General features: G+C 38.1%; 1 protein-coding gene across 1 annotated transcript; it reads left to right on the top strand.

The window, feature by feature from the left end:
- The first annotated feature begins 748 nt into the window (after positions 1-748).
- Positions 749-11,362, top strand: LOC139121671 (small ribosomal subunit protein eS17). Its single transcript, XM_070686751.1, has 4 exons — positions 749-810; positions 1,894-2,045; positions 3,623-3,794; positions 11,200-11,362. Exons 1-4 carry the CDS (start codon positions 808-810, stop codon positions 11,275-11,277), a joined length of 405 nt encoding a protein of 134 aa, XP_070542852.1. The 5' UTR covers positions 749-807; the 3' UTR covers positions 11,278-11,362.
- The last annotated feature ends 6,444 nt before the right edge of the window (positions 11,363-17,806 follow it).

Below are 17,806 nucleotides of genomic sequence, written 5' to 3'. Positions count from 1 at the left end.
AGAGAGAGAGAGAGAGAGAGAGAGAGAGAGGGGGGGGAGGAGGGAGAGAGAGAGAGGGAGGGAGAGAGAGAGAGAAAGAGAATATTGTACCCATTATTTTCTCGTTAAGGCAACAACGAATACGACCCTGTGATGTTTCCTCTTTGGGATATGAAAATTCAGCTCCTCTGCCGCAAATACAAATCATGGAACTGAAAATTAATCTTACACTGTTTCAAACTTTAATGTTTCCACTGGCACTGTGTGATAAGACAAGATGATAAAGTATTTAAAAGATGCGATACTATTTAAAGTATTTGCGATTGTTTTGGCTGAACGTTTGGGCTAATGTGCAGCATCTCGGAAGTTGTTATGGCTGAATCTTACCGTTATTATTGAATTGTACACAAGAGACCCTTGAAGTTGCTGTGAATAGTGACAATCGACCAATCAGATATAACCTTCCGAGCCAGCTGCACATCAACAGGAATATTTCCTGATTTTCTTTAAATCTTCGAAACAAAACGAGGTGACTGGTGACCCGAGCTGGTGACTCCACTTTGGGTCAATCTTGACGGGTGTAGCATGCCAAGCAGAGTACGCTTACCCAGTCCGGACACCTGGTACTTTCACTAAACAGTGGTTCAAAATGACCCTATTGTTATTTTCAGTATCTTGGACCTGGTAAATTATTTATTTTACCTTTAAAGATACTTATCATTGCTGGAAATGTTTTTATGTCTAATTGGATGCACGCCACCAACGGCAAACTCTCTTTATTTTTTCCCAGCATGCAGTCTGGTCTCTTCGACCAAAGACGATTTCAAAATGGTGGGTACTGAAATATTGTTGTAGGAATCCATAGCATCTTGGGGGTTACAGTCATCGTTTACACGAAATCTTTGGAAGACATATTAAAAATGTCCCTAGCTATAGTACCATACTTTTATTTCAGTAATATTACCAAAATATATTGGAATATCGGCCATGTTTTGGTGTTGTACATCCTGGAAAACATGGCGGCCTCTCGAAACCCCCGTTTGAGAACTACACTCGCACCTCACGTACACTTCTTCGCTACCTGCAATTCCATATCGAGAATATTCTTGTAGCCGAATCGCTGGATATTGCTCCTGAATCTGTTCCGTAGGAAGGGAGGGGTTCTGGCCATACGTATACGGTATAGTTCTATGAACCAATCTGATATGCTCGGTCAATGAGTTTTATGTTGACATCCTAAAAGCACTTTATGAAGTGTAAATTATTGGAATACTATCAATGTTCATGGTTTACATTATAATTCTTTGTAATATATGACTACCAATCCATGTTAATCGGGAGGACTGTCACTGCACACGTCGTTTAAAAAGCTCGATGTCAAGATTTGTTGCTTCCATCGAGCATTGCATTTCAATTCTCATGCCTGACATGACTGTGTCCATGAGTTATTTTGTTTTATATACCTTTACAGAAACATAATTGTGTAGCATAGTATACTACAATCCCATATAGATTTCTGATTCAACCGACTGACAACTGAAGTTTAAACCTTCCATTAAGTTTTCGAACACAAAAAGACCCCCAGTCCATAAACTAGCGAAAACTTTCGGCACAACTGACAGGTCGCTGCCAGGTAGTAGCATACATTGTTGTCTGCAAGCCTTAAATTTTGCCAGTGTTGTACACGTAGTTCAGATCAAGATACTAAGATATTTTTAAGTTGGCACAGCCAGTCTGAATCTGTTGTGAAGAAAAGCGATTGCAGTGAGTTGCAAATGTAAAGATATTCATCGTGATCAAGAATAAGAAATTTAATCTTGTCACATATTTTGAATGTCAAGGTGAAAGTTGTTCTTTCCGTAATGAAAAATTTAATGAACCTTCAATAATGAGTGAACTTTGCTTGGTTTGTAGGGTCGTGTTAGGACCAAAACCATCAAGAAGGCTGCACGAGTCATCATTGAAAAATATTACACTCGTCTTACATTGGACTTCCACACCAACAAGAGAGTGTGTGAAGAAATCGCTATCATTCCTAGCAAGAAGCTCAGGAACAAGATTGCAGGGTGAGTACTTGGATCTGGAACAGGACTAACAGTGTTTCATCCAGGATAGCATCAATACAGGGATTCCCCCCCCCCCCCCTTACCACAAAATTAGGGAGGGATTTCATCAGGTCATATGTTCTACTTGTATCTCTAAGGTGTGACTGGCACCATTTCATGGGGGGGTGGTCTCATACCCCCTTTACAAATTAGTAGGGCATGTCAACAGAGGGGGAATCCCCCTGTCTAGATGAAGCACTGGACTAATGTCCAAATGGCATCAAAGATTTATCATTAATGACCAAAAATAAATATTTATGTGAACTTCTTACAAGATTGTTGGATATTATGAGTAAACAAGAATGGTAAAAATGGTACTTGGCACCAATATTGTGGGGTAAACCTCAAGAATCACATTTTACCGGATCAAACCGGGAACTCTGCATGGCTTTAAACCCATGTGGAAAACTGTCTGAAGTTCTGTTGGCAGCAGTCAATATCACATTAGTGATGTTGTATTCTGTTCACAAACATACAATCATGATCAGCACTACTCAGGGCTGCATTCAGTACACTTTACTAGCTGCTCTAACTTCCCTTTGCCAATCATCTAGATCCCCTGTACTGATGTCTGTCCATGGCATCGAAAGCAATGGTACAGTATTCATTTAGAGACACTGAAAGAGTTGTGCATGCCACTCCACAGCAAATGACAAATGAAGTTTCCAAGACACAGACTCACAAATCCATTTGCAATGACTGTCCATCCAAATCTTGATGATAGATCCGCTTGTTCTTTGTCATTGCTCGTGCTGAGTGATGTCATATCAATGTTTGCATCATGGCACTTCGTTTTTGTCCACTAATGTCCATTAAAGCCCCATTAGCATTTTACTTATGAAAAAATGTCATCTATTAACCTTCAAGGAGATGATTTGAATTCCCATTAGTCATGTTGCCTTTGAAAATGTCCCCATTTTAATCCTTGTGATGAATATGGTTGATTAAATTCAGGTATTTAACACGTGTATATTTGTGGTGGCCATACAGTATTTGAGTTGCAACTTGAAAATTACTTCATTGATAAAATCGAAGTCGTGCATTCATTGCAAATGTTTGAAAAACATTCTGTGGTCAAACTTCAGTAAACCTTTTAACATAAGGTGCATTTGATTTCAAGCCATCTCATTGAAAAAATGCATAATTATACAGCTAATGGGGCAATAAGAAAGGTTGAGGCCCTATATTACAAATAAACAAAAAGCCAATAAAATAATCAGATCTTTTTAGTACCTTACAAGTGCCATTTTATAGTGGAATGCTTTATATATCACAATCACCGTCTGTCATTCAAATTTTGATATAAAAAATTTAGAGTTTCCTATGTTAGTGATAATTTCTTTTTGTTACATGAAGAATTATAATGCATTTGAACTTGTGTCTGTCAACTACATGCCACACTGGTAGAGAGGGTATACTATTTTTCAGCACATCGAACTTTAATTTTGTTCCCAAATACCTACATGTCTAATGTAATAAAATTTCATAAGACGTCAAAATTTTCATTTAAAATTTGGTGTGCTTTTGAATTTTGACAGGTTTGTAACCCATCTTATGAAGCGTATTCAGCGTGGTCCCGTCAGAGGCATCTCAATCAAACTTCAAGAGGAAGAGAGAGAGAGAAGGGACAACTATGTGCCAGAAGTGTCTGCATTAGAACAAGACATTGTTGAAGTGGATTCAGATACTAAGGAAATGTTGAAAGTTTTGGTAAGAATAAACTCTGTACTCTGTTACTTTGTCATCATGCCAAGCAATGGGGTAATGTACAGAAACTCTAAGGGTATGAAATTGTATATTATTTTGATAACGCATGTGCACGTATTTTGAAACTAAGGAAACTGACAATCAGAGAAAGCTTGGGCAACTGCTTCACAACATGTAAACCTGGTTTCTGATTCTGAACACCAGAGTTGATGCGCAGCAGTTTTTAGCTACTATAGACTATAGCCTATAGAAGCTATTGGGATGGGTATCCGTCCGGCGTCCGTCGTCAGTCTGTATGTATGTATGTATGTATGTATGTATGTATGTATGTATGTATGTCCGTTTGTGAGGCGTCCGTCCACTCAAATATCTTGAGAACCACAGTACTTACTGATTTGATATTTGTTGTGTAGATGAAAAATATGATTTTGAGAAACTACTTTTTTTAATTTTTTGATATTGTTGAAAATAGGCAAATTAATGCCAAAAAAGGTGTTTTTGGTAAAAAATCTTCTTCTTCATAACCGCTGGTCAGACAGCTTTGTTATTTGGTATACAGGTCTCTAGGGATAACCCAACTTAGATTTGTTCAAATTGTTATGAAATATGCAAATGTGTATTTTTAAGGAATTTTTTTGTCATTTTGGTCAAAATTTGACTTACATTGTATGTAATTCTTGTACTGTATAAACCCTATCAATTCACCCAGAAAAAAAAAATACTATGATTTTAAATAATTGAATTAATTAGGAAATCATCAAAACCAAAATAATTTTAGTGTAGAATTATCAGAAAGTTCAACTTTTTTTGACAGTTCATACTGAAATGCTTACCATCTTGGAGGATTAAAACATGTAAAGGCAACTTTCCTGAATCCCAACTTTGACATATTCTGAACCGTCATTTATTGTGCCCTGTATGTTATCTAAAAGAAATTGCTCAAATAGTCAATAGAGATAGAGATAGAGATAGAGAAAGTTCTAATTTCCATTAATGGTTGACTTGGTAAGGATAAAATAAAATTACTTTTTCAGGAAAAAAATAGAGTGGTCAAGTAAAAGAGTGGTCAAAGTGATAGGGTTTTTATGGTAAAGCTGGGCTGTAAGATTCCTCATGTGCTATTTATAGCAATTATGCAATCTGTGTAAACAGTGCAATGAAAGTTACATGATTCCTTATAATGCTTTTGATGACCTTGAACTTCTTAAGTTTCAAACATTTGTCTCTTCAGTGTGCTTTTTCTGAGTATGTACAGTCTCAACTTATTCAACAGAACTCACTTACAATGTTAATCAAAGATATCCACCTTCTTCATCAATACATGTGTCACAAAAGGTTATTCTCTACATAACACAGCAGAGCTCTGTCAACTGTTGAGTTGCTTGTTCTTTCAAAACCGCTGGTCAGACAGCTTTAATATTTGGTTTACAAGTCCCTAGGATGACCTAAGTGAGATAATTTCATACAGTCAGGAAATACTTAATTTTGTATCCATGTCTACAGGGGTTTCATTAAGTTTTGAAGTAGGGGGGCCAGATTGGAAAGTAGCTGCGGCTTGCAGCTGCCTTAACCACAAAGCGGTCGTCGTTGGGGGAGGGTCCGGGAGGGGGAACACCGAAGGCCGGGAACCCTGAAAAATGAGCTAAAATTCACTTTTTCCAGCTCGCAGTCACTTAAATTTCTAGTATTTCAGGAGAATTGTCAGCAGTGTTCCAGGGCAATTTGTGTTCATATCATAAAAAGCCGTTTCCTTGGAGATTAGGCTAAATATGATAATTCATAATTGAAAATGATAAAATGTGGTAATGTTGACGATATTTTGAACAAAGGAAACTGAAGTCTTTAGAGCCTCTATACTTTTAGGAGTTAAACTATGATAATTCACAATTATCACATGCACAAGCCAGTTTGTCGTCTCCGAACAAAAAATACTGGATTTATTCTCTGGTCGTTCTACGTCACGACAACCCGCGTCTATGTCATCAATTTTGGTGCGTCGGACCTTTTTTTTGTCGATCTTTGGTGCTCGTAAATATGTAAACAAACAACATGGTGGCCGATGTTTCTCCCACGATCAAAAGTCATGTAATGAAATCGATATTTTCACAGACTACGACATTACTAATCCGAACAATGTAAACGCAAGAGTGTACCGCCTGTATATTCCGAAGGAATTACGTGAATAATTTGCGGAAACAACGAACTCGAAGCTGGTTGCGTATACCGTGGGTTCCGTACGCATTGCACACAGCTGCAGGGTCAGGCGCGACGTTTACAGTGTTCGCGCCGCCGAGATTCAGTCGATATTTGTTCCCGAAATAGCGTATCTTCTTCTGTGATAATTTCTAGGACTATGCTATCTTTGAAATAGAGTATAACTTGCGGAAGATAGCCTACATGTAGACCGAGAGCTGTCATTTGCTCCACACATGAACGAACGTGAGCGCAAATGCACACGACGGGCGACTGGAAATGATTGACAACTTGTGCACGGCGTACTGATATTTATTCCTAAAGTAGTTCAAAGTTTAAACGCGGAATCGTCATGGAAAACTTATTTTATTTTGCAAAAAAAAACGAATTATTGGCTTGTGCATGTGATAAGTATATTATTCCCTAATATTTTTCTTCATTCAGCTCGGAAAATACTCGTGACGTAATGACCGTGTCACCACTCGTCTTCGACTCGTGGTGACACGGTCATTACGTCACTTAGAGCCTCTATGCTTTTAGGAGGTAAACTATAATAATTCACTATTATTAATGATATAAATTTGATATGTAGATGATATTTAATGTGTTACATCTGGACATGCGATAGGGGATTCCCCCTCTGTTGAAATGTTGGCACCCCCAGTTTATTTGTCAAAGGGGACCACTCCCCCGATGAAATGGTGCCAGTCACACCTTAGAGGTACAAGTAGAACACATGAACTGGTGAAATGCCCCCGAAATTTTCTGGTAAAGGGGAAAATCCCCCTTGTTGATGCCATCCTGGATGAAACACTCATATTTCAAGCACAGTAAATGAGAAACTTTTCATTAATATATAATGTTATGCTTAAAATTAAGAACTACGATGTTTGGTATGGAAATCTGTAGATGAAGAACTTTTATACCACTGGGGAGGTAAAAAGGATAATTTATATAACAATAATGATAAAAAATGACAATCATTACCATATTTCGCAAATAGAAACAAGACCATCAAGGTGATTTGACTATATGGGTATGCAAAGTAAGAACCTTGATATAGGATTATGAAAATTTTACGTTCAGAAACTCACATTTGGATTTAACTGACGATCATTTTTGAAGTGAATTTAGAGGTCTGATCGTATTGTAACCACTCTGGGCGACGTTCTTATTGGCGTCGATAGACCAAAGAACAGTACATATCATACACCCAGCGGGTTATACCTTCACATTTAAGCCTGCCGCAGTGCAACGCATGTCGGCTTACTAAAATTCGAACTGTATCGGAAAGTTTTTTCGTGAGAAAAAAATCAGCATTGCCTTCGAAACAGTTTAAATCCACGTAATTATCCTTCTCTTGTTTCTTGGTCCACTTCAAAACAGAGGATCGTACAGCGAAGCCTGACCTTGCGATCGTTTCCGTCTTCATTTGTTCATCGACCATTTTGAGTCGAGCTAACGACGGCCGACATGTGAAGTATGCCCGTTTTCATTGGCATATATAAAGGTCACCGCATAGGAATCAGCAATTCAGGTAGCCAATAGAATCGTCTGTTGCAATTCCGATTTTTATTGCGGCAGTATACCAAGACGTGCTCTATGGTAGTACAAGGCGATCGTAGTAGTCGCTCGTCTTCTAAATTTTGTTTCACATAAAAGCCGTTGAAAAGTTTGATTACACAGCTTTTGAAACCTGTGCCGTATCATTTCACAGGTAAACAATATTTTAGCCATGAAAGAGTTCAAATTTCCGAAAAAGTAGCCGGCGAAATTGTGAGAGTAACCGGTCAATTTCGCCGGCTGCCGGCTCTTAATGAAACCCCTGTCTATAGTAGCTTCAGGGACTTAGGCCCTATGTTTTCAAGTTGTCCCTGATGCTTGGTTTCTGTGCAGAGCCAGTCTGCAAACAAGTTTGTTCACAGAGTGTGAATGATGCCACTGGAGGGGGGTTTACACGTGGGAGTTAAGTCCGGAGTAGACACCGAATAAATATAAACCTGTGTCAGTTGGACGTGTGAACAGACAACACCGAACTAACAAAGAACTAAATTAATTCGGTGTCAGAGGGCTGGTCCAGGTTCGGTGCTCCGTACTAAACAATGGCCTATTTACACGTGTGACCGAACACCGAACTAAACGCCGAACTATATCCTGTCTTCGGTTCGGTCATTACCACAATGGACGGTGTTCAAGTAAGAAGCTCTCGCGATCGCGGCAACAATTGGTCACAGGAAGAGATCAGGCTACTAATTTCAATCTGGAGAGACGAAAACGTCACCGTATGATGGACGGCACGTCGAGGGATCGGCAAGTGTATGAGACGTCGCTGCCAAGGCCAGGGAGAAGGGACTCGAGAGGACAGCGGAACAATGCCACAACAAAATCAAACGGTTGCGAGCTCAGTTCAAGTCCGTGTCCGACAACAACCGTCATAGTGGCAGAGCTAGAAAAACGATGCCATTTTACGATGAGTTGTTAGTAAAGGGAAAGCAACTGATAGTAAAGGGAAAGCAACTCCACACATCGTTCATATTTGGGTTGTTTGCGTTTTGTGTATGATATTGTGTATAATATAAGTGTACATCATGTTTGGCTGTTTTATGTAAAATGTCGCTTAGCCATGGCGGGTACGATATAGTGGGAATAGAAACCGTATGTCGCCTGTATACGGTAGTATGGTTACAGAAAGTATCCGATGAAGTCTGGCGCTTATAAGTGTGTCGCCTATATTTCTGTTCCATCTATATGCGATTATTGGTTGGTTTTGGAACAGTTTTTTTTAGTGTTTCGTCTTTTTCAAGTTCACTCCAGTTTTATGTCAGGGCCTTCTTGATTTTTGTCGTGTCGATGTACGGGCTATACGTTGTTATGAAGACTATTGTATTGTTGGTGGCGTTATTGGTTTCTTTTTGTTGTTCAAGCAGTCTTTTCCTGCTTTTATGATCTGTCTCTCTGATAATGCGTTCTATTTCATTTTTTTATATTGTCGATCTTGTAATTTTTCACTAATTTTTTTTCACTAAATTGTGTGACTTTCTGTGTAAAATCGGTTTCGTTGTTACGTGTTCTGATGTATGGTAATGTTTCACCTTTGATCAGACCGTTGAATGTTGCTGCCAGATGGCATGAGTTTCTTTGTAAGAACTGGAAAATATCTGTTGGTTTTGTGTGTGTCTTGATGTCGAGAATATTCTCTTTGTTGTACCGACGACCTTTGTAGATAGTCAGGTATAAATATGTGATTTCTTGAGAGGAGCTTTCAAACGAAAATTTGAAAGTAGGATGCATTTTGTTGATGTTTGATATGAATTCATTGAGTTCGTGTTGTGTTCCGATGAAAATCAGAAAAACATCGTCCCTGAACCTCAGCCAGGTCGGTATTTGTTGTTTGCGTTTCAGTATTATTCTCATTTCTGTCTCGTGAAATGAAGGCCTAATATCTGCTATTTCTGGCGAACAACCCATCGAGATTATTTCCGTATAAGAGCATCCCCATATTTGCCGGTAGAATTCATCGTTGAATTCAAATGTGTTGTTTATTAAGATTATTTATTTATTTATTTATTTATTAACTTTATTTACTGTCGATAACATGTTCGGCCAATAAGGCCGATCTTCCACAAGGTCGACATTAAAAAATTTACTAGCAGAGCTATCATGTATTTCGTTGTTGGTTACTTGATTATGTAATTGTTTGATGATCTTTCCTGATTAAATGCTCTGCCAACTGATTCAATTGCCTCATAATGTGGTGTATTCGTGTTCATTGAAATCCAGTGTTACTAGTGTCGCATTGGCCGGAACTTTGATTGTCTCAATTTTCCGTATAAGAGTCTGTATTGTAGGTGTCTGTCTAGGTGTTTCATCTTAACATGAAATAGATAATGACATCAGACGGGGCGAGGCCAACAATATTCTCTCCTAGTAAATTTCTTCGCCGAAGGCATCTCGATTGGTTGACAGAACACAAAAAGAGCGTAGACAGCAGCTACATGATGTGTGGGTCCGCCATTGCAAGCAAGCCCAGATATTGCTGAGGGCGCTTGACCCGAACTAATTCATACCTTGTATATGACGTGTAAACGTGAGATCGCTTAGATCGCGATAAGGAATATTTACAGAACGACTAATCAGATTCCCTCAGGTTTAAAAAAATACACGTGTAAACCCACCTTGGTGAACTCAGATCTTTGATTGGTCTCTTGAAGGCAGAGCTTATTTGCCCTTGTACTGTTCTCAGCTTATTAATAGAAATTAAAAATTCTAAGTATTTTCACTGATATCAACTGTCATATGTCAGCAATGAGATGTTTGCAGATTGGATGTGTAACAAATCACTAACAAAAGCTATGCACCACCTTTGTCAAATACTACTTATATTAGTATACACCTTGAAAGTGAAAGACTTAAAAACTTTTTCTCAGACTTTCTGAAATAAATTTTCAACTGCTTACTTACCAAATCAAGGATAAATATCAGTGTTCACCAAGTTTGGAACCAGAGAAACAAATTACCTAACATTTGCTGTTATTTGAAATTCAAAATGGTGGTCATCCCTGTTTTAATTCCATAGGGAAAAATGAAGTTTTTTTGTTTTTAAGAGACTAAGACTGTAAAAGCTTTTCTTACCTATGATTAATTTTCTTACCTATCATTGTATCATTGATTATTTATGATATGAAACCGTTATTATCTGTCAAAAATTTTGGCATGCGGTGTGAAGAAAATATTTTTGGCAAGAATTCATGAAATTATTTATTACTTGTATGACAAAGCTGTGTCGTAGATATCATTAGTGTATCTGTATTTCAGTGATTTTGCAGTATTGATACTAATTTTAGAAAAAATTAGTTTTCTCTTATTTCCCCCACAACTTGCCAGTATTTAATTGGTATCCCTCTCAGGCCTAAACCCCTATATATAGGGTAGCTCTGGTAAGTTGCTAGAAGGTCAGGCCTGAAAGGGAATATTGTCGTCTGTCTGTGTGTTACTGCTCATGCTTTCATCAATCTTTTTACTGGCATCATGTCAAAAGTGAAATGAAAAATTATCAAGTTGAAGTGGCATGGATAGAGCTTTAAAATAGGTATATTGGTGTCGAAATTGTACTTTGTCACACCCTTATCCTCAAGCCACTAGAGTCCCACTTTCCTCCCATCAAAGATATACAAAATATGATTTTCCATGACATGTTGTGTTCTTTCCTCACCAGGACTTTGGTAATATCCCCAACCTGCAAGTGACACAGCCTATTACACAAGGAGTGAGCTTCAGGGGCCCAAGGACGTAACCAGTTTTGTAATTTTCCACCTTTAAAGAGGAATGTAACGTATTTTCAGCAGGACAAGATGGAGTAAAAAGTCCACTCAGTGAAATACCTCCTCGTGGCTTGTGTTTCATTGTGAGTAAGAATGGAGTATGAGTGCTGAGTGGTGTCTGCTTGGCACACAGTCCATGTAGCCAACAATGAGATGCAAATGATATGCGGTTAAGGTCTCCTCAACTAATTTCAGCTGGTTCTTCACTTTCTACTATTTTTATAGTATTTTTTACAAAGGCACAGACTTATTCTACCTGCAACTTAAAACTAATAGTGATTTAGTAGCTCATTCTTTACTATTTTTCATAGTTTTTGGTAGCCGGTAACAGACACTTCGTGTTCGTGTCGGCTACATGGACGATCTGCTGAGTGGTGTCTGCTTGGTATTAAGTTTGTAATGGATGACTTAGTAAAAACCAAGAGTGTCTGGAACCCTTTCAAATCAGCTGCTTTTTGTGAGTGTGAGTGCAGAAAAAGCATGCTTGAGACAATGACCAGAGTGAATTTATTCTTTGTTAGAAATGACCTTTGAGATAATGGCATTTGGTAAAAATGTACAGGTACTAGCTACAGGTCACACCAAACAATGGCCTGTACTAATAGATCGTAACCATAGATGGTTTGGTAAGAGGTTTTCAAAGACTCCTCAGAACAGGCATATCAAACGATGTGAAGTCCCCCCCCCCCCCCCCCCCCCCCCCCCCCCCCCTTCCCAGATTTCTTAAGTGCATGGCATCTTAGAATTTCAGTGAATTACAATTGAACTTTTCCTTTTCTAGAGCAGCATGTAAGGTTACAACACCTATCAATTGCAGTCTATGAAAACGAAGTGTTTAAGTGGTCAAAATATTTCTGAACTACAGAGAATGTTGATAAAGCAAGTATCTGGAAATGCCTTAGTGTGTGATAGAAGCAGTTGAGCCCTTTCATAGATTGATTCTGGTCTTGTTGATGTGGCTGAACCTTGCCCACTGAACACAGAGTGGTTTGGCTTTTCCTACAAAGAAAATTATTGAAGATTGACGCTGACGCAGATTTTTCTCTGTGTGTAACCACAGTGTTATTAGGATTCCCCTCAGTATATCAATGCAATCAGATTAGGGGGCAGCAACAGTGTTACCACGGTTCCTAAACCAATCCTTTGCAAAAATACTGAATAAGTAGTGTGTGTGCTGTTGTCATCATTTGTTGTATCCATACTTGTTTAACTTTGTGGATGTTACCAAAATAACTTACAACAATATTGAGAGAAGCCAGTACAATCTGTACATACACATAAAATTCTCTTTTAGCTGTGTATTCAGATGACAAAAGTGGGTAATCCATAAGCTTAACGTTATCAAAGACTGTCAGATTGGATAGGGATTCAGTGATCTACGTGTTTTTGTGAACCAAAGTGAATTTTCTGCTTCCTGTCACAAGATTATATTGAAATATTGAGGACTGGATAACTTGGGTGTTACCGGCTTACCAACAATAATAAAGCAATATCCCTTCTCTTGTACTTTTTGAAAATATATATTGTGGCACGAAAAGTCTGCTAAAGCCCACAAAGCTTTCATCACAAGAATTTCACAGCAACTGTTCTGTTTCCCATGGCTGCATTTGATATAGCCTTTCAAGTAATACAATTATAGTATATCATGTCAGTAATCATTCCACTGTACGATATAGGTCCCCCATGAAAGTCTTCCTCAAAAATCATAATTTTGTTCAGCACTGCATACCCCAACAGTTCACCTAGATACCTCCCACGAAATTTCAAGTTTTCAAATACCAGTGAATGATATATAATTTGGGTTCATGCTACACAGGTGCCTTTCAACTCAAAATCAATGTAGAAATTATTGGTTTATTCTGTAAAGGGTGAACTGAACTTTTTACTGGTACAATGAACCTTTATTGCAGGGGTGTATATTGCATGTAGTAAATTAGTTTCTGATACCTCTCGGCAATGGCTTGTACCTTGTGTTGTTTCCAATCAATCCAAGACAAGCAAAGCTATGTTTTACTGTGGGGCAAGCATTTTGTGCCAAATTTCATAGTTTACAGGAATTTCTTAGCGCTTGCAGGCCAAAGGAATGAAAGTTTAACGACTTTGCTTGAGGTATTAAACTTTTCATGACTTGCAACCTGTTTAGGGCAGACCAAAAATGCCATAGCATTACAGTAAGTCTGAGTTTGTGTCAGAATTATAACTACTTGTCGTGAAATTACTACCACTAAAATAAAATTACATTGTTGAAGTCATCTTCACACATGCAAGCTGCAATCAATGCATAATTGATGATCAGTGAATTACTGAAAGCAAGAAATGATGCTATGGTTGCTAAGCAATCAACCTGTCCCTTGCAGTCGTGCCAAATGTTTTACAGCAATGTTTAGCGACAAATACCAGATATCCAATATAACGTGTTCAACAAAGCAAACAGCATAAAATTCATGCTAGAGTTGGCCTTTTAATTTTCGACAGGTTCTGCTACAAGGTTTATGTGAACATCAACGTGACATGTCATAAAATATATCCGTGAATTGTGCATTCACTTTTGTGTACCTGCAGTGGGTATTTCCCATTTTGCATTTAAATAGCTGAATTTAGGTAACTTATAAACTGTGAATATATTCTAATTTTTTACGCAAAACATTACCTTGTCTGTGAACAGTGTGTGGATATGGATGATATTGTAGGGACATACAAATACATTTTTTTGCACTTGAGTGGTCATTGACTTGTATGGTCATCCCTGTGGCTATAGGCATGTAATAAGCTTCACATTACCACAAACCATGCGTAGGCACCATGTTAAATTTTTATGAATGGATTATTAGTCCCCACGGACATCGTCAGGGGGGACTTATGTCCGTGCGTGCGTGCGTGCATCAGTCCGTTCACGCAGATATCTCAGAGATACCTGGAGCGATTTCATTCAAACTTGGTACAAGGATTACGCCTTAGTTCATACGTATGCACGTCAATTTGTTTTGTGATACAATCCAATATGGCCGTGTGGCGGCCATTTTGTTTCCTGTATTTGATGTACACAGCCAATACTCAGACAGTTTTTGGCCAATTCCTTTCAAACATGGCACAAGAACAACACACTGTAACTTTACTTTGGATATAACATTATTAGTCCCCACAGACGAAATTGTGGGGGGACTTCTAGATTGGGTCATGTCCACCGTCCATCTGTCCATTCACGCAGATATCTCAGACATGCCCTGGTCAATTTCTTTCAAACTTTGCACAAGGATAGTACCCTACCCCATACAGATGCACGTCGATTTGTTTCACAATGCAATCAAATTTGGCCGTGTTAGAGGACTTTTCAGTTTACACCTCCATAGACTCCCATGTATAAGGCAGTTCTCCATAGACTTCCATGTATAAGTCAGTTCTCCATAGACTCCCATGTATAAGGCCAAGAAAAATAAAAATTCAGTTTCTCATCGTATTCATATTGCAAAAAGGATGCAGTGACACAGTTTTTAGTCCCCACGGATGAAGTCCAGGGGCTTATAGATTGGGTCATGTCCCTCTGTTTGTCCATCCTTGAGTCCATCTGTTCACGCAGGCAGATATCTCAGATACTTTGACAAAATGTCACGTGACCTCGGAGACCTTTGACCTCAAATATACATATTTGTCCATAACTCAGTAACCACAATTTTTTGACAAAATGTCATGTGACTTCAATGACCTTTTACCTAAAATATACGTTTATGTCAATAAATAAGTAACAACAAGTGCTATATTTGTATTAAGTAGGATGGGAGACCTTATGACAACACACGCTTACTTATTAATTATGCACATATCTAATTCTGGGCAAGCGAATAGAGCTAGAGGTCTGATTTTTGGCATATAGGGATTAATTAGCAATACAATTTTTTTTTCAAAATGTCACGTGACCCCGATGACCTTTGACCTTGATTATACATATATATGCATAACTCAGTAACCACAAGTTCTATACCCTTCAATTTTGATAGGATATTAGACCTTAAGATGTCACATCTTGTACCTCATTTATTATGCGCATATGTATTTCTTGACTGGCCAATACAGCTAGATATCTGATCTTTTTCCCCGATTTAGAACCATAACTTAGCTATGCCTCATGTGTTTCAAATTGGGAACAACGACATAGACCTATGTGCCCATAAATCTCAACATATACACTCCAGTGATACTTCTTAATGACCACATTTCCCTGCCCCATCAAGACTAATACTCCTATTACAAGTGGGGACTATGTCATTGTCAATGGATTATTCAATTTTCTTTGTTTACTATGCAGTAGTTTTGACCCCCACTTTCACTTTCAGTATTCTCAAAGACTCACTGCAACTATTCTGAAAATGTGTTATATCTGAAATTATTTGGGGTAGTTTTTCTGTAGGCTGTGCTTGCACTCAAACAGTTGATTGTTCTACCAAAATTTATAGGGCAGCATTGGATGTATAACGTAGCAGTCTGATGTGGCAACGTGAGCTTGCATATACATACCACTCTGACGGTCAGTTGAATCGTTTTTTGCCAGCAAACCATTACAAGAAAGGTGGACATGGATTGTGTGCATTCACATTTACATAAAAACTTGCTGCCAAACCTCAGTTTCAATATATCTCTTCTTAAATAATGATTGTAAGCACATACAATCGACAGGTAAAGTAAGTATATCTATCACCTTATTTTTAGCTCCCATATATGCATATGTATATAAATACCAAAAAGAGCTTATATGGTGAGTCAGTGGCGTCTGTATGTCTGTATGTATGTGCGGATGTATGTCCGTCACACGCAAAAGCTCCCAAACCGCGCACCTACCATCACAGTGTACAGGTAGACCCAGGGGTTGAGATGTGATGTTATTCAAATGAACATGTAAGTGTCAAAAATATGCAAATGAGGTAAGAAAAAAGGGAAATCCTGCAAAATCTGCGGGAATGGTGACATTAACTGAAACAGCCCACACATCTGAGATTCTGTAATCTCTAACCTATTTGTATGCAGTGTACCTATATGTGCAGGAGTGTAGCAGTGACTGAAACAGGCTACTCCACTGACCTTGAGTCATTTCCTGTCATTGTTCATGACTGATACATATTGGCAGACCTGCTGAAACCATGAGGACTGTGTCGAAACATTCCTCTGCTAAGCCTGTTCCTTGAGTTGACCTCCATACCTAAAGTTTTAGACTTATTTACTTTTGTCATTCTTGTTTTTCTGGTTTAAATATTTCTTGATGGACCAATTCAACCAAATATGAGCACACTGTCCTTGACGGTATTTTTTAATGTTGCGACTCTTTCGTTCAGCACTCTCACTGATTCATAAATGGTGAAACATTTCTTTCACCACACAGAAAATAGGAAAAACCTTAGATTTTCTTCACAGCGGAGGAAGAGTAAGATGGTTGAAATCTTCATAAGGGCTTTCCAATGCTATGATAGTCAACAAATCACCTTGAATGGGTCTCAGACTGAATGACAAACAAATGAACAAACAAATGAATTGGCAAACAACATGCATAAAAAAAGAAACAATACATAAAATAAATCATTGTGAATGACATAGTCCACACCTTAGTTAATGAAATTAGAAACCATTGAAAGAAATGATGGTCATATTGGATTGTATCACAAAACAAATCCACATGCATGTGTATGACAAACGGAGTAATCCTTTTACCAAGTTTGAAATAAATTGCTCCACGCATCTCTGAGAAATTTGTGTGAACAGATGTACACACAGACAAGACCAAATCTATCAGTCACCCTGGACAACACTAAAAAGACAAAAACACAACCAATGAGAAAGGACCACTCCATGTCATGGTGATTATGTACCTTGATGACACATCACACAATTGCTCAACTTTACATATTCATCATATGATATATTTTTCAGTCAATATCTTAGTTTGTATGTTTGTTTGTTTTTTCATATCTCTTATTTGCATATTTATTCACTTCACTTGTGTTTCTGCATTTTTTATTAGCTCCCATAGCCATATGTATATATGGTGATGGAAGCTATTCTTATAGGCTAGGGAAATGTCTGTATGTATGTATGTCTGTATGTCTGTGTGTCTGTATGTCTGTATGTCTGTATGTCTGTATGTCTGTCCGTCAACATCAAAAACTCCAAAACCGCTGTACATTTCATCTTGATATTTGGTGTGTACATGGATGATGGGCTGTAGATGAGATTTTGTTCAAATGAAGTTGTCATTGCCAAAAATATGCAAATTAAGTGAAAAAATGCAAAAACAGTCAAAATTGAAAAAACTCAATAACCACTGAGCAGATTACATGAAAAATTAGCATGAAGTACTTTGGGCTGACATGAAATGATTGTGCACATCTTGGGTCAGTATCTTGGACTTGCTATTTTTCATGAATTTTTTTGTAATTTTCTCCCAATTTTTGGTCAAAAAATCTCCTGCTCTGAAACCACAAGTCCGATTGATTTGAAACTTGGTATGGAAGTGCA

This window comes from Ptychodera flava, chromosome 21 (genome assembly GCF_041260155.1).
Source record: "Ptychodera flava strain L36383 chromosome 21, AS_Pfla_20210202, whole genome shotgun sequence".
Taxonomy (NCBI): Eukaryota; Metazoa; Hemichordata; class Enteropneusta; family Ptychoderidae; genus Ptychodera; species Ptychodera flava.
Note: the sequence above shows the minus strand (reverse complement) of the source record. Positions and strands in the feature narration are given on the sequence as shown.

Bases quoted from the DNA above. Each gene is read 5' to 3' on its own strand.
- LOC139121671 (XM_070686751.1), top strand. The intron at 2,046-3,622 runs GTGAGTACTTGG...GAATTTTGACAG, and splicing joins CTCAGGAACAAGATTGCAGG to GTTTGTAACCCATCTTATGA. The intron at 3,795-11,199 runs GTAAGAATAAAC...TTTCCTCACCAG, and splicing joins AGGAAATGTTGAAAGTTTTG to GACTTTGGTAATATCCCCAA.